Source organism: Molossus molossus, unplaced genomic scaffold (assembly GCF_014108415.1).
Source record: "Molossus molossus isolate mMolMol1 unplaced genomic scaffold, mMolMol1.p scaffold_m16_p_14, whole genome shotgun sequence".
NCBI classification, from domain to species: domain Eukaryota; kingdom Metazoa; phylum Chordata; class Mammalia; order Chiroptera; family Molossidae; genus Molossus; species Molossus molossus.
Window position 1 is genome coordinate 86,915,270 of NW_023425349.1, and position 18,485 is coordinate 86,933,754.

Genomic DNA, 18,485 nt, shown 5'->3' on the forward strand with positions numbered 1-18,485 from the left:
AAAAACAAACAAACAAACAAACAAAAAAACATTGTATTTAAGCTTTACAAATGTAGATAATTTACAAATAAAGATAATTTTTACTTTACTTTCTCAAAGTATAGTCACATTAGGATACATAAGAGGTTCTGTGAAGATGGGCCATCTTTAATTCTTTAGACTGTTGTGTTTTAGCAGTAGTGCTGTCATCCTGCAACGGAATATGATGTTTAGCAATCCAGAGTGGGAGGCATTAAAATGGGATTCACATCTCTAATTGGAGGAAAGTCTTTCTTATCGTGGCAGTAAAGCTAGCAGAGTCCAAGGAAACAGACTACACAGTAAGAAGGCGGGCAGAACCCACCACTAACATAATTAAAGCATGATAAACTGTTACAAAGATATCTGACATAAATGATGAAGAATTGATATTCTTAATATAGAAGAATATCTTGCAGGTCAGTAAGAAAGGGGCAAATGTCCGGTAGGAAACAAGGCTAAGCTCTGAAGCAGGCAGTTTACTAGTAAGAATTTCATTTTTAAACCTCTGAACAACTACTTTGCCTCACTAAATAAAGATGTGCAAAGTAAATCAATGAGATGATTCTGTTAAAAATATTTGAAATGCCTGGCATTAATGAGGAAGAGAGAAAAGATGCACCTTTCAATAAATTGTGTATATTGAGTTAATCTTTTTGTATGGCACAGCAGATTGGTGGCAGGAGCATGCAGGCTGGCTCTGTGTCCCAGCTCTGCTGCTACAAATGTGTGAGTTCAGATGGGTTTCCCACCTGAGAAAAAGAAGATAAGGATGGTACACACCTCCTCACTCCTCAGGGTATGTGGTTCCAGTCTATGTTAGCTGCTGAAGGAGCTGTCAATCTGCATATTAAAAGGACCCAGCAGGAACCAATCAAGGTGAATGTAAAGGGCCTGCTCCCAGTACACACCCTTGTGACTTTTCAGAATACCAAAGAACTGCAGTAGACCTGTTACAAGTCTCAGGTTGGTGTCACACTTCTCATCAGCAATATTGTTAACTAGAATGCAGCAGAAAATACCTTCAAAATTCTGACATGGCATGGTTTTCAACCTAGAATTCTGTAAGTAGCCAGATTATCAGCTGAGTACAAGGATAAAATAAAGATATTTTCATAATGAAAGGACTTAGAAAGTTTACCTGTAGTTTACCTTTTGTGAAAAAATTATTTAAGGATAAATCAAAGCCAAGCAGCACCTAAGGACCAGAAGCCTCAATTCAAGGGTGTAATAAGAGACATTTCATGTTGACAGCAAGGCAGTGGGCCTGGGAAGCTTCTCATCTTCATTAGAATAGGAATTTAGAGGACATGGGAAAAATATTGTCAAAAGGTAGGTAGATGGTAGATAACCACAGCATGATTAAGAAGTTGAAAGATTGGCCCTGGCTGGTTTGGCTCAGCGGTTAGAACGTCGGCCTGTGGACCAGAGAGTCCCGGGTTCAGTTCCCGCTAAGGGCACATACCTCAGTTGCAGTTTGTCCCTGGCCCCGGTTGGGGTCATGTGGGTGGCAACCACTTGATGTGTATCTCTCACATCAATGTTTTTCTCTCTCCCTTTTCCCCCTCTCTCCCTCCCACTCTGTCTGAAGATGAATGCAAAAATGTCCCCGGGTGAGGATTAAAAAAAAAAAAAGAAGAAGTTGAAAGATCACCCTGGTTGGTATGGCTCAGCAGTAGAGAGTCGGTTCGCAGACCAATGAGTCCCCGGTTTGATTCAAGCCAAGGGCATGTACCTAGGTTGTGGTTCATCCCCTGCCCTGGTCAGGGTCATGCAGGAGGCAACCAGTCGATGTATCCCTTTCATGTCGATGTTTCTCTCTATCTCTCCCTTTCTCTTCCCCTCTCTCGACCTGAAGATAAATAGAAAAATATCCTCAGGTGAGGATAAAAACAAAAAAAAAGAAGTTGAAAGATCTTAGGGATATGATGAAGGTTTACATTTCTTTGTTCAATAAGAAAAAGGCAATTAAAAGCCGGGGGAGGTCTGTAAGAAACGCATGGTCCAAATTTTCAGCAAAGCACACATTGATGCCCTTGTTTTAAGCAACTGAAGAAACGAAAGAAAAAATAGTCATTGGACATTGATGCCAGGAGTGTTTAACTCTGAGCAGCACAGGTGTGGTGGTAACAAATTATACTTCTTTTGTATGGGTCCAACACAGTACTTGATAAAGTTTTTTTACAAAAAGATGTGTATGGGGATTCCACAATGGTGGTGGAGTGAATGGAAGCTACACAGGTCCATCTCCTAGGTCCATCTCCTAGGACCAACCTGGAATTACAGCTAAAATAAAGACAAATCGTCGGGAAAAAGCAACAGAAAAGCAGCTAGAGAGGACCCATATAACCAGGGACAGAAAAAAGGACACTGAATCCAGCCTGGTAAGTCTGCAGAGGCGCTTGAGGGCAGGCTGAGAGCCCACGGACAGCAACTGTTTTAACTGTGAGCAGCTCTCTTGGGGTTAAAATCCCAAGCCAGCTCCACAGCGCAAGGGCCAGGACAGAACACTTAATTAGCTACAGCAACTCACCTTGGGCTCTGGCAGAGGTAGAGCGGACTGGATTGGTACTGTGTGGGGACACTTGGGATTTGGAGGGTGCTGAGAGTTTTAGCTGAGTCAAGGCCACACAGGACAGTGGCCACCTTGCTCAGGGAGCCCCTTCCTGGAGCCCTGGGGAGAATCAGCAGCCCCTCCCTTAGAGATTTAACCCCACCCAGCTGGGCCAGAGAAATGGAAATTGAGGCTTATTAACAATCAGCATCTGCCCCACCCTCTGGGAATCCTTTTATGCTGAATACCTGAGGGAGTTTTTCATTCAGTTGAGGGCTAGAACCCAAGGTTCCTTAAGTAACTGAGACTAATAGCCTCCAGGCAAAAAGCTAGAACCTTTCCTGGGCTTGCACATTTACCCAGGAAAGACTTGACAGTGGTGTTTAACGTAGATCCTCTCACACTTACCCAAACCCATAGAGGGAGCCACAAACAGCAGAACACCAACACCCATAGGGAAAATTTGTCAGGCTCCAAAACCCACTGAGATAGCCAAAATGGTGAAACAAGAAACAAATCCCAAATGAAAGAACAAGAGAACTCTACTGAAGATAAGATAAATGAAATGCAGTTAAGTAAATTATCAGAGGTAGAGTTCAGAGCCATGATCTTCAGGAAGCTCAACAGCATGAGCAAGGACATCAACACCATGAGTAAAGATATAGAAACATTGAAAACCAACCAAGTGGAAATGAAGAATGACATAGCAGAAATAAAGAACACATTGGAAGGAATAACCAGCAGCATAGAGGAAGCTGAAGACCAGATCAGTGAATTAGAAGACAGAGTAGAAGAAAATCAACCAATCAGAAAACCAAAAGGAAAAAGCAATTAAAAAACAGGAAGAGCCCTGGCCTGTTTGGCTCAGCGGTTAGAGCATTGACCTGCAGTCTGGAGAGACCCGGGTTTGGTTCCCACTAAGGGCATGTACCTCGGTTGCAGTTTGTCCCGGCCCTGGTTCGGTTGTGCGGGTGGCAACCACTCGATGTGTCCCTTTCACATCAATGTTTCTCTCTCTCTCTCTCCCTCCCACTCTATCTGAACAAAATATTGAAAAATGTCTTCAGGTGAGGATTAAAAAAAAGAAGAAGAAGAGAACTGTGGGACACATGGAAATTAACAACATTCACATCGTAGGAGTTGCAGAAGAAGAAGAAAATGAGTAAGGGTTAGAGAACATATTTGAAGAAATAGTGACAGAAAACTTCCCTAATTTGGTGAAGGAAGAAGACATTCAAGTTCAAGAAGCACAGAGACCCCAAGTAAGAAGAACCTAAATAGGCCCATGTCGAGATACATAATAACTAAAATGCCCAAAATTAAAGACAGAATCCTAAAGGCAGCAAGAGATAAGCAACAGGTTATCTACAAAAGAACCCCCATAAGGCTTTCAGCTGACTTCTCAATAGGAACACTACAGGCCAGAAGGGAATGACATGAAGTAATCAAGGTAATGAAAAACCTTGAATCCAAGACTACTCCATCCAGCAAGGCTATCATTCAAAATAGAATGTGAAATGAAGAGCTTCCCAGACAAAAAAAAAGGCCAAGGGAATATATTAGCACCAAACCAGCTTTGCAAGAAATGTTAAAAGGACTGCTGTAATTAATAGAAGAAATAGGAAGAAAAATATAATCATAGTATATAAAAATGGCAATAAAGAAGTACATATCAATAATAACCTTAAATGTAAATGGATTGAATGCTTCAATCAAAAGACACATAGTAGCTGAATTGAAAAGAAAGCATGACTCATATATATGTTGTTTACAGGAGACCCACCTCACAACAAAGGACTCACATAGGTTGAAAGTGAAAGGATGGAAAAAAACTTCCAAGCAAATGGAAAGGAAAAAAAGCTGGGGTAGCTATACTCATATCTATAAAGTAGATTTCAAAATGAAGACCATAACTAGAGACAAACAAGGCCACTACATACTATTGAAGGGATCTATCCAGCAGGAAAGTATAACCTTGGTAAACATATATGCACCCAATATGAGAGCACCAAAATATATTAAAAATCTTCTGGAGGACTTCAAAGGAGAAACTGACAGCAATGCAGTCATAGCAGGGGACTTCAACACCCCGCTGACATCACTGGATAGATCCTCTAGACAAAAAATTAACAAGGAAACAGACTAAATGATGCACCAGATCAAATGGATTTAATCGATGTCTACAGAGAATTACACCTCAAAACTTCAGAATTCACATTCTTCTCAGGTGCACGTGGGATATTCTCAAAGATAGATCACATGTTAGGACACAAACTAAGTCTCTACGAGTTCAAGAAGATTGAGATCATATCAAGCATCTTCTCATATCATAATGGCATGAAACTAGAAATCAGTTGCAACAGAACATGCAAAGACATTTGAAAACATGAAGTCTAAACAGCATGTTATTAAACAATGAATGGATTACCGAGGAGATCAAGGAAGAAATTAAAAACTTCCTGGAAACCAATGAAAATGAACACACAACAACACAAAATCTATGGGATGCATTGAAAACAGTCCTGAGAGGGAGGTTCATAGCACTACAGACCTACTTCAAGAAACAAGAAGAATTCTAATAGACTATCTAACCTCTCAATTTAAGCAAACAAAAACAAACCCCAGAGCAAGTAGAAGGAAAGAAATAGTAAAGATCAGAGCAGAAATAAATGACATAGAGACCAAAAAACAATTCAAAGGATCAATGAAACAAAGAGCTGGTTCTTTGAAAAGATAAACAAGATTTATGGACCTTTAGCTAGACTCACCAAGAAACAGAGAGAGAACCCATATACTCAAAATCAGAAATGAAAGAGAAGCAGGAACAACTGACACCACAGAAATACAAAGGATTGTTAACAAATACTGTGAACAATTATATGGCAACAAATTGGACAATCTAAGTGAAATGGACAAATTTCTAGAAACACATAGTCTCCCAAATCTGAACCGGAAGAGATGGACAACTTTAAACAGATCAATAACAACTAAGGAAATTGAAGATGTAATCAAGACTCCCAGCAAACAAAAGCCCAGGCCTGGACGGCTTCACAGGGGAGTTTTACGGAACATAATACCCATTCTCCTCAAACTATTTCAAAAAATTCAAGAAGGAAGACTTCCAAACTTGTTTTATGAGGCCTGTAAAATTCTAATTCCAAAACCAGATAAAAACATTACAAAGAAAGAAAAATACAGGCCAATATACCTGAAGAACAAAGATGCCAAAATCCTGAACAAAATACTAGCAAATCGGATTGAGCAATACATCAAAAAAATTATTCACCATGACATAGTGGGATTCATCCCAGGGATACAAGGCTGGTACAGTATTCGTAAATCAATAAATGTGATACACCACATAAAACGCAAGCTAAAAACCATATGATCATATTAATAGATGCTGAAAAAGGCATTCAACAAAATTCAGCACCCATTTCTGATAACGCTCAGCAATGTGAGAATAGAGGGATCATATCTTGACATAATAAAGGCCATATATGAAAAACCTACAGCCAACATCATATTCAATGGGAAAAAACTAAAAGCATCTCCCCTAAGAATAATTTAACTATAGATGAAAGTCACATAAATTTTTTAAACGTTCAACTGAATTAGTAAAGAATGAAGGGTTCTATTCAATTGCCTGGTATACTGTCAAGTCCACAATAAATGTTACTCCTTGAGCCCAGTTCAAATTCAAATTTCTCCTTGATGCCTTGCAGCCACCCTGAGGTTGGAAAGCCCTCCCACTTGTCTAACCTGTCTTGTGACACTGAGCATATATTAGCATTATTTGTGTCTACTTCTCATCTTCCTAACAGGCTGTAAATGTGTAAGGGAAAGTATGTCTGTTTTCCTCTATAATATCCTTACTTTCTAGCACAGCACTGTCCAGTAGATGATCATGTGGTCCACTTGTTCGATTTTAGATTTTCTAGTTGAAACATTAAATATTAACAGGATCAGATAAAATTTATTTTAATAATGTGTTTTATTTAACCCAGTACATCAAAAATATTTCAATGTAGAATGCATGTAAAAAACTATTTGTAAGATATTGTACATTCTTTGTTTTTGTACTAAGTCTTCCAGATCTTGTACTTGACTCCTACAGCACATCTCAAATCTGTACTAGCCACATTTTAAGCATTCAGTACCCATTTAGCTAATACTACCATGTTAGACTGCAGACGTCTAGCACATTACAGATGATTAATAAATGAATATTCAATGGGAAAACTTTCAAAAAGTAGTATTTTCTTTCTCCCCACAGACGACCATGGCTGCAGGGGTCTTGCCTCAGAATGAACAACCATATTCCACTTTGGTGAATAACAGTGGGCATGCTGCAAAAATGAAAGGTAATTGTTCTTTAATATACTATTTTTGTCTCTGTGTGTGAACTAGAGTTTAATAAAACTAACTATGTGAATGGACATGAAAGGAAAGGCATGATTCTTCATTCATATCGGAATCCCAGGTTGCAGGTACTACTTGTGGCTTTTTGTTTATTTTTGCCTGACCATTTTGACCTGTTAAATTCCTTTTCAAAATCTTGAATAATGACCTTGGCCTGTTAAGAAGGAATGTTGAAAACAATGTTTGTCTCCTGTGTAATTCTTACTGAAATTATCCATTTGTTCCTCTCATCCTTTTGAACCAAACTTTCATTTCTTTCTTCTTTGGTTACTTGCAGTGTCACTTGTAAATCACATTCAGAAGCACGCTAGCCCTCCCAGTTTTTGTCTCTGTGGTTGTCTTCCCACAGTTTTGATTTTTCACATGGTACCCGAGAAGGAAGGGGGCTATGACTTGAACTCTTACTGCCACTTGTCCCTCACTCTTCTTTAGTGTTGCAAGTTCTAAGCTGGGAGCATGCCTTGATTTTATGCCACTTGGGCATTTCAGTCAGCCCAGAGATGTTGGGTAATTTTTTTTTTTAGACAGTAGCCCTTGCATGATTTTCTTACTGACCACTCTGGGTTTTGCCCACATTCACTTTAGTTCTTCCATATAGGGAACTTTGCAGGATCCCTCCTGCTCCCAAGTATGGATTAGATAATATGAGGTAAAGTAAAGGAGTACGGATCTAAAGGTATTAGAGTTCAACGGTTACAGTACTGAGAGTAATTGGTTCGCAATTGATTGTAAGCTGGTTGGAATCTAACCAGTCCACCAGGGGGAGCTCTCTTTCACCAAGAAAACCAGTGTTTCCCACTTCTAACCTTGTTAGATCCTCCTTTGTCTGTCTGTACTGTGTCTGACTCTAGAGGGACCAATACAACTGTTCACTACTATTTGTGGACAGTGTCTATGCGCCACACATGCCGTGTGTTAGTGCCCCTGGCTTAGTAGTGCTATCTAAAACCAATGCGACAATGTTGTCCACTTGCTGTTTCCATTGTAGAATAATGGGTTGTTTTCCCCAAGTAACTCTTTAGCTAAAAAGTGTAAGAGTAAGATGAACCTTTTTTCCTGTCCTTTTTTCTGTATGAATGTTACCTCTTGGTTGATGTTTCTCACTGGGGATTCTGTTGGCTTTAGAAAGGGGGTACCTCTTCATTGTGCAGGAGAGCTCCAGCACTGAAGGTGTTTAGTATGCCTGCCTTCCCCCTGACTGAATCCAGTAACGTCCCCAAATTACAGTGACAACCAAAAAACCCTGCATATCTCCAAACACCTCCATGAAGGTTGTAACACCTCTATTGTGATTCACTAGGTAAGCTGATTTTTACCTTTCCTCAAATCACCTTTTTAATTAAAATTGTCTTCATTGTATAAATGTAGCTTGGTTTTTATTTGGAAAAAAAATTTAAAAATTGCCCTGGCCAGTTTGGCTTAGCAGTTGGAGCATCGGCCCTTGGACCAAAGTAGTCGTGAGTTCAATTCCAGTTAAGGGTACATACTTCAGTTGCAGTTCAGTCCCTGGCCCTGGTCAGGATTGTGCTGGAGGCGACCAGTCAATGTGTCTCTCTCACATTGATGTTTCTCTGTTTCTTTCCTCCTCTCTCTCTCTCTCTCTCTCTCTCTCTCTCTCTCTCTCTCCTTTTCTCCCTCCCTCCCTCCCTTTCTCCTTCCCTCCCTCCCTCTCTCCTTCCCACTCTGTCTGAAGATAAATGGAAAAATAGCCCCAGGTGAGGATTAAAAATGTATTTATTTATTTCTAACTTTTTGAAACTGTATCTTATCTGTAAAGGTAGTCACTTATTCTTTATTGGGTTAACATTGAGATAGGAAGTACTTTTTCTAATGAATTATGGGAAAAATTAGGAGTTACAAAAATAAAGTATTTAAATTATTTCTAAAGGGAAATAGAAAATTTATCAAGAACTAGCTTTGGAATGAGACAGACATAGATTTAAATCTTGGTTCTGCTACTTTTTGAAAAAACCAAACTATTATTTTGGGAAATTTCAAATATTACAATAGTGTACTGGATACAGTAAAGATGCCCATGGATGTGCCACCCCTTCCCCATAGAGGTACCATCACCCAGCTTTAACAACTGCAGCTCACTCATTTCCTCCACTCCTTGTGCTTCCATTAACTTCATTTCATTCATTAAACATGTCATCATTACCATAACTAAAAAAACTAATAATTGCTTTATGTTAGCAAATATCTAAACACTGTTCAAATTCCTAATTATCTCATAGATGTATGTATGTGTGAATCGGGATCCAACAAAGGTCAATATGTTATAATTTGTCAATATTTATCTTACACCTTTTTTCACTTGGGATTTTCCCCAGTTCCCTCTTTCTCTATTTTCTTACAATTTATTTGTTGAAGAAACCAGGTATTTTGCCTTGTCGAGTTTGTCACAATCTGTACTTTGCAGATTATAGCCACATGGTGTTTTCTATAAACTGAATTGGTAGAGGAATGTAGAGTCTAGTCAGGTTGTTTTTCATTGGCAACAATATTTCATGGATGATGCTGTTCTCTTTCATCAGGATGCCCATGATGTCTGGTTGTATTTCTTCTTGTGATGTTAGTTATTTTTAAATAATTTCAGATTTACAGAACAGCACACAAATTTTTCTATAAACTGCTAACTTTGAGACCCTCATTCAATGACCATAGTTTGTTCTTTCTTGATCTTTATGAAGATCATAGGCCATTATTTTGCAGCATGTTCTTCAATTCAGTTTTGTTTCCTATTTTGTCATGATAGGATTGAGGTTATGCATTTTGGCAGAAACATCACATAAGTGATTCTGTGCATTTCATCATGGGACACAAGATGTCATTTTGCGCCATCCCTGGAAATGTTAAGTTTTATTCCTTTAGTAAAGTGGTGTCTGCCAAGATTAATCCATTACAAATCATTCTTTCTCCCTTCATAATTAATATTTTATGGGTGATGCTTTGAGGCTATGTAAATATACTAGTCCTCATCCAAATTTTACACAGTATTTTATCCATTAATGTTTCTTGCCTGAATTAGTTATTACTATGATAGATACCTAAATGGAAGTTTTCTAATTCCACCCTTCCTTTTGCATTTTTTAATTGGCATTGTACTGTGTGGAAGAACTTCTCTTTCCATTTATTTGTTCAGCTTTTTAATTTCAGTGCAGATTCTTATTTTGTTCAATGGAATATAATTCTTTACCATAGTTTGTTTTGATGCTCAAATTGTCACTTATTTGGCCAGTAAGAGCCCCCTCAAGCTGCTGGCTATATCTTTTTTACATGTCTCCACCATTCCTGCATTCCTTGCTTTCTGGCACAGCAAGATCTTTCATTCTCATCTTGTACTTTCCCTGCCCCAGCTCTGAAATCAGCCATTTCTCCATGGGCCCTTTTAGTGGGGAATAGATTTAGAAACCAAGAAGGGCTTACTAATGGATGTGCTCACTACTACCAAATGTCATCATTCCCAAGCTCCCTAGATAACAAAGCTAGGAATTAAATGTTAGTATATATGCATGTATATCTGTTCACTTTTATATGCATATTAGTTTGTATTGGCACTTCCCATTCTATTCGAACAAACATTATACCATTATTCTAGCTTTTTTCATTTTTATGTTTATAATTCTCTTGTCCAAGAATGAGAAACCTGGCCCAGTGGGTTTACTTATTGATTCAGTCCTCCTTTTCATAACCGGTCTTTGAGCCTTGCCTGGCCATCGCCCAGCTCATGTCTTTTTACCACACAGGGCTCACACCCTGCCAGGTCACGTGCTATATTACTGCACTAGTTGCCATCTCTGCCTTGGCCCTGACCTCTGCCAAATGACCTTCACTTAGACCGGTCTATTGGCTGTTTTTTCTTTGACTATATGTACACTTCTAATTAAAATGTTTAAACAATGGTACAGTCATATGCGAATGTAAGAACTAATACAGAAAAATCCCATTTACCCTTTATTCATTTTCCACCAGTAGTACATTTTACACTGTACTAAAACTATGTACAACATCACAGCCAGGATATTGACATTCTTACAGTCAAGATACAGGTTAGTTATATCATTACAAGGATCCCTCCTGTTGCCTTTGTATAACCAAACTCACTCACATCCATGACTCTAGCCTCTGATGATCATTAACCAGTACCCCATTTTATAATGTTATTATTTATAAAATGTTCTGTCCGGCCAGTATAGCTCAGTGGTTGAGCGTCAGCCCATGCACTAAGGTCGCCGGTTCGATTCTCGATCAGGACACATGCCAGGTTGTGGGCCTATTCCCCAGTGAGGGCATGCAGGAGGCAACCAGTCGATGTTCTCTCTCATTGGTGTTTCTAACTCTCCCTCTCACTTTCTCTCTCTAAAAAAGAAGTTCTATAAATGAAACTGCACAACATACACCCTTTTAAGTCGGCCTTTTTTTTACTTGTCCTAATTCCCTTGAATTTCATTCAGGTTGTTGTGTATATTTACAGTGTGTTTCTTTTTATTGCTGAGTAGCATTCCCTGGTATGTATGTACCACAGAGGGGTTCATCCATTCACTCATTGAACAACATCTGAGTTGTTTTCAGGTTGGGGTTATTATGAATAAAGCTGTTGTGAACATGCACATACAGGTTTCTGTGTGAGCATGAGTTGTGACATTACTCTGGGATAGATGATCAAGAGTGTACTTCCTAGGTCATATGATTGTTGCATATTTAGTTTTATATGAAATTGCCAAACTATTCTCCAGGATGACTGTACCATTTTACATCCCCATTAGCAATGTGTAAGTGATCAAATTTCTCTGTAGCCTCACCAGCATTAGGTGGTGTCACTATTTATTTTAGGCATTCCTAGTAGGTGTCTTGTGGTATCTCATTGCAGTCTGCCGAACTCACTTATTAGGTCTAGGAGGTTTTTAGAGAGTCCTTGGAATTTCTTGTATAAACAATCATGTCTGCAAATAAGGATAGTTTATTTCTTTTCTTTACAATATGTATGCTATTTTTTTTTTCTTGCCTTGTAGAGGCCTAGAACTTCTACTAAGCAGAATTAGAGTTATGAAAGCAGACATCCTTGCCTCCATCCTGATCTTAGGGAGAAAGCGTTCAGTCTTTCCCTTTTCTGTTAACTTGCTGAGATTTTTTTTTTTTAATCATGAATAGGTGTTGGAATTTATCAGATGCTTTTGCTGTGTCAGTTGATAAAATCATTATGATTTTTCTTCTTTAGCCTGTTGATATGGTGTATTATGTTGATTGATTTTTGAAGTTCATCCATTCTTAACGTGCCTGTATTAAATCCTGTCTGATAATGGTGTGTATAAATTTTTTTATGCATTGCTGAATTCGATTTGCTAATATTTTGTTATTTTGTTGAGAATTTTATGTTCAAATTCTAAAGAGACATTGGATTGTAGTTTTATTTTTTTTGTACTTTTTGTCTGTTTTGGGTGAAAGAGTGATCCTAACCTCATAAAAGGGGTTGGGAATATTCTGCCCTCTTCTTTTTTTCTGGAAGATGTTGTGTAAAATTGGTGTTTATTCTTTAAATTTTCGAGTATCTCAGCAGTAGTCTTTTGCCCCAAAAGGCTGGTGTTCATTTTTGTGTCCATTGCACAGTATTTTCAAGTACTGTCCATTACTTTTCTGCTCTGAGTTAGTACCTTATATCAGTCCTTCAGGTATCCCCAGAAAGGTTAGAACAAGCACACACAATAGTTTTTGAATGAGGTCTTCTCTGCTCCCTCTGGAAAGGTCCCACACTGGAAATTTGGGCTGCTGTTTTCAAGAGTGCTGCCAAGCTGGGGAGTGGGTGGGGCAAGAACACGTGAAAACATTGCCTTAATTCAGCATTTGCTTGGTTGCTGTACATCTTTCAGTATTTTCCAGAGTTCTGACAAATTGGCTGTGACCGCTTCTGATTGTTTTCGATGTTTCTGTTGGTAGGGTGGGTGTTTGGAGCTTCCAACTCCTCTGTCCTATTCACATCACACCTCTGTCATTTTTGAAGAATATTTTTGCCAGATATACAACTTGCATATGATGCTTTTTTTCTCCCCCCCCAAAAAAAACTTGAAAAATGTTATGCCACTTCCTTCTAGCTTTTATTCTTTTAGGTGAGAAATGGCTGTCATTAGATTGGGCTTTTCCTAGAACTGTGTGATTTCTCTTTGGTTGCTTTCCATATAAATATATATATATTTAATCCTCACCCAAGAACATTTTTGCATTCATCTTCAGGCAGAGTGGGAGGGAGAGAAGGAGGAAGAGAGAGAGAGAAACATCAACGTGAGAGAGACCCATCGACCGGCTGCCACCCACACGACCCTAATTGGGGCTGGGGACAAACTGCAACCAAGGTACATGCTCTTAGCAGGAACCAAACCCGGATCTCTCTGGTCCGCAGACCAACACTCTAACCGCTGAGCCGAACTGGCCAGGGCTCAAGATATTTTTGTCTTCAGTTTTCAGAAGTTTTATTAGAATGCACTTGGCAGTGATTTCTGTCCTTGTATTCTACTTAGGTTTTTTTTGGCTTCCTGAACAAGCAGGTTTAAGCCTTTCCCCAAATTTGGGAGATTTGAATACATTTTCAGTCCCACTCTCTTCCTGCTTTCCCTCTGAGACTCAATGATATGAATGTTGTTAGCTCTTTAGTGAATGTCCTTCAGGCCATTGAGGATTTGTTCATTTGTATTAGTCTTTCTCTGTTGTTCATATTGTATGATTTCTGTTGCTCTGTCCTCAAGGTCACTAATTATATTCTCTGTCATCTTCACTATACTATTGAGTCCATCCAGAGAGTTTTAATTTTAAATTATGTATTTTTTGGTTCTGTTATTACTGTTTGGTTCTTTTTTTTATAACCTCTACTTTTTTGCTGAGCATTTCTATTTGTTTGTTTTAAGAGAATTGGTAATTACATGTTGAATTACTTTTAGGATAGCTTCTTTGAAATCCTTACTGGATATCTTCTACATATCATTTATCTCTGTTTTGACATCTGTTGGTTGTCTCTTCTCATTCTTGTGATTTTCTTGGTTCTTGGAATGACAAGTGATTCTTCAATTGTGTTGTAGCTATTTTGGATCCTATTTCTTCTCATTTTAGTGAGCATTCTCCCTGTTAATGTCTAGATGGAGAACCGGGTGAGTGTGTAAGCTCAGCTTCCCTTTCAGCCTTGTTGATACCACCAAACAAAAGCCCTTACTTACACTGCCTTCTTGTACACGAATGAGATGGAATCTCAGCTCTCCCACCAGCTCCCTGACACCTCTGTAGAGAAGATGGGGCATTGCCCTGTACTTTCGTGTTACTTTTGAATAGGGGTGTAAGACCAGCTTCCTGGGTAAAAAACAAACAAACCAGATCAGCTTCCCACTGGGCCCTGTTACCATCTGGGAAAGAGGAAATGAAAGGGTGAATTGCCCTACTTTGTTCCTGCTAACCCTGGGGACATGGGTTATGGGAGGGGAGGCGGGAAGCATAGTGCCAACTATATCAGTTCCCATTCTCCCTTTTCCCTAGTCCTTGGCAACCACTAATCTACTTTTGTTCATATAGATTTGCCTGTTCAGGACATTTCATATAAATAGAATAATATATGTGATGTTTTGTGTCTGCCTTCTTTCGTTTAGCATGTTATGTTTTCAAGGTTCATATTGTGGCATATATCAATGTTTCATCCTTTTTATTGCTGACTATTATTCCATTATATGGATATACTACATTTTGTTTATCCATTTGGATTGAGGGACAATTTGGTTGTTTCTGCTTTTGGCTACTATAAAAAATGCTCTTGGACTTCCGGTCAAGATGGCGGGTAGGTAAAAGCGGTATCGCGTCCTCCCACAACCACATCAAAGTTACAACTAAACTACAGAACAACCATCATTCATAACCGCCTGAAATCAAGCTGAATGGAAGTCCTACAACTACGGAATTAAATCAGCAGCCACCTCCAGACTGGTAGGAGGGGCGGCGGTGGTGCGAGGGGCGGCGGCGGCTGCGGCACTACGGTGGCACGACGGGCTGGTCCCACACCCAAGTGTGGCGGATAAAAATCAGGAGGCTCCCGTGGCTGGGAGGGTCCTTACTGAGGACTGAGGTGTCGCTGTCCCACACCAGGTGCCCCGCTCAGGGTTCCAGTGCCAAGAAGAGAAGTCCCCATAACTTCTGGCTGGAAAAACCAGCGGAAACTGAGGCTCAGGGAAGCTGAAGCGGCCAGAGCCCCAGGCAGCTCCCTAAAGGGCCCACGTGCAAACTTATGGGACTCTCTCCCTCTAAGCTTGGAGGGGAGGCAGCTCAAGGGGCACCAGAGACATACAGGGAAGAACTAAGCTGTTTGGCACTGGAGCGAGGGCTGGAGAGGGGGCTTTCTCCGGGACAAACGTGCTGTAAGAGGCCTTTGTTCCTTTGGTGAGCCCTTCCCTGGGGCGGCAGACAGCCGCCATATCTGGGACTCCAGCAACCTGGCTCACACTGGTAGCCCCGCCCTGCTGACTCCCTGAGGCCCTGCCCCGCCCCACCCAACTTTCAAGCCCACCCAAACTGTTGCCACTTGCTTAACCATAGGATTGGCCTGTCTTGGATCCTGCTTCAGGTTTTTCCTAAATTCTTTCAAATGAGCAGTATCTGGTCTCAGCGAGCCCCATACCTCTCATTAAGTAATACACTGAAACAAACACAGGGAGGCAGCCAAAATGAGGAGACAAAGAAACAGGTCCCAAATGAAAGAACAGAACAAAACCCCAATAAAAGAACTAAGCGAAATGGAGATAAGCAACCTAACAGATACTGAGTTCAAAATACTGCTTATCAGGATGCTCAATGAACTTAGTGAGAACCTCAGTAAACTTAGTGAGGGCCTCAAGAGCATAAAAAAGGAACAGTTAGAAATCATGGATATACAGTTAGAATTGAAGGAGGCATTAACTGAAATAAAGAATAATTTGCACAGCTTCAATAATAGAGTATGTAAATCCAAGGAGCAAACCATCGATTTGGAATATAAGGAAGCAAAAAATCCCCAATCAGAACAGCAAAAAGAAAAAAGAATCCAAAAAAGGGAGGATAGTGTAAGGAGCCTCTGGGACAATTTCAAGCGTGCCAACATTCGCATCTTGGGGGTGCCAGAAGGAGAAGAGAGAGAACAAGAAATCGAAAACCTGTTTGAAACAATAATGGCAGAAAACTTTCCTAACTTGGTGAAGGAAACAGACATACAAGTCCAGGAAGCACAGAGAGTCCCAAACAAGATGAAACCCAAGAGGCCCACACCAAGACACATCATCATCAAAATGCAAAAGGTTCAAGACAGAGAGAATCTTAAAAGCAGCAAGAGAAAGGCAGCTAGTTACCTACAAGGGAGTTCCCATTAGGCTGTCAGCTGATTTCTCAAAAGAAACTTTGCAGGCCAGAAGGGAGTGGCAAGAAATATTCAGAGTGATGAAAACCAAGAACCTACAACCAAGATTACTCTATCCTGCAAAGCTGTCATTTAGAATCGATGGACATATAAAAACTTTCCCAGACAAGAAAAAGTTAAAGGAGTTCATCACTACCAAACCGTTATTATATGAAATGATGAAGGGTCTTTTTGAAGAAAAAGATAAAATGTATGAACAAACAAAATGGCAATGAATACATATCTATCAACAATGGAATCTACAAACAAAATGAACAGGTAGAACAGAAACATTCTCATAGATACAGAGAACATTTTGTTGGTTGCCAGTTGGGAGGGGGGTTGGGGGAATGGGTGAAAAAGGTGAAGGAATTAAGAAGCACAAATTCATTGCTAGACTGACAAACCTCAAAGGGAAAGGGGTTGGGGGGGTGGGAAGAAATAAACCAAAGAACTTATATGCATAACCAATGGACACAGACAATAGTGTGGGAAAAGGTGGGAGGGGGGCGGGAGTGGGGAGGAGGGGGTCAATGGGGGAAAAATGTGGAACATCTGTAATACATTTTACATCCAACAATAAAGATTTGAAAAAAAAAATGCTCTTACGAATTTTTGTATACGTGTTTTTACATGAATGTATTTTTTGTTGTTGTTAATCCTCAGCCAAGGATATTTTTTCCACTGATTTTTAGAGAGTGGAATGGAGGAAGGTTTGTGGGGGGTGGAGGGGAGAAACATTGATGTGAGGAAGACACATTGATTGGTTGCCTCCCAAATGCACCTTGACTGGGGCTGGGAATTGAGCCCAAGACCCTTCGTTTCAGTGTGTGGGCCTAAGCTCTAACCACTTTGCCGCACCAGCAAGGGCTATGTGGATGTATTTTTAATTGCTCTTGAGCATATACCCAAGGACAGGAATTGCTGGGTGGCATGGTGACTCCATGTTTAACATTTTGAGGAACTGCCAGTTTGTGGTTTTGATTTGCATTTCCCTACTGACTAATGGTATTAAACATCTTTTCATGCTTATTGGCCATTTGGTTATCTTTTTAAGCAAAATGTCTTTTTAAATCCTTTGCCCATTTATTAATTGGGTTTCTTTTTATTGTTGAGTTGTAAGAGTTCTTTATATACTAGTTTGTTATATTAACCTTGTTTTTTGCCCTCTCTGGTTTTCTTCATTTGTTCTTGTGGATTTGAATAATCATCTTTTGTTCCATCCTTACTTTAATACAACTCTACTCCAGGCTACTCCTTTGTGCTGTTACTGTCTTATATAATTACATTTCTAAATGTATAGACCCAACAATATAATTATATATGTATTGTTTTGTACAGTCCTTTTCAAATCACTTAATAGAAGAAAGGAGAAGAAAAACATATTTTTGCTGTCTTATATTCTTAACGTAATTATAGTACTTGATATTATACAGCATTGTAATTTACCAGTATTCTTTCTCTTTTTAAGTGGATTCACATTAATGCTGGATCCCTTGCTTACAATCTGAAGAACGTCCATTAATATTTATTGTAAGCTGGGTCTGCTAGCAAGAAAGTGCCCAGTACTTTGTTTGTTTGTTTGTTTATCTGGGAATGTGTATATTTCTCTTTCAATTTTGAAAAATAATATTGCTGGATATAAGATTTTTGGTTGACAGTGTTTAATTTTCAGTATTTTGAATATATCATCCCTTTGCTTTTTGGTCCCCATTTGTTTCTGATGAAAAATAAGCTTAAATCTTATCGAGGTTCCCTTTATACATGGGGAATCATTTTTCTCTTTGTGTTTGGCTTTCAGGATTTTTTTTCCCAAAAATATGTTTCTATTGATTTTTAGAAAGAGAGGAAGGGAGAAGGGGAGAGAGAGAGAGAAACATCGATCAGCTGCATCCTGCATGCCCCTCACTGGGGAGTGAACCTGCAACCTGGGCATGTGCCCTGACTGAGAATTGACCCAGTAACCTCTGGGTGCATGGGTCAGCGCTCAATGACTGAGCCACACTAGCTGGGCGACTTTTAGCATTTTTACTATGACATGTCTTGGTGTGAATCTCTATCTATGCTATTTGGAGTTTGTTGAACTTCTTGGAT

The 18,485-nt window shown here is 39.5% G+C and overlaps 1 protein-coding gene across 1 annotated transcript in view; it reads left to right on the forward strand.

Annotated features, from left to right (window-relative positions):
- Positions 1 to 2,360: 2,360 nt before the first annotated feature.
- PTPDC1 (protein tyrosine phosphatase domain containing 1) overlaps positions 2,361 to 18,485 on the forward strand; it is a 46,857-nt gene continuing 30,732 nt past the window's right edge. The window contains exons 1-2 of the mRNA XM_036261159.1: positions 2,361 to 2,402; positions 6,849 to 6,936. Of these exons, the coding sequence (XP_036117052.1) occupies positions 6,855 to 6,936 (82 nt within the window). The 5' untranslated portion in view covers positions 2,361 to 2,402; positions 6,849 to 6,854. The remainder of the gene's footprint in view (positions 2,403 to 6,848; positions 6,937 to 18,485) is intronic.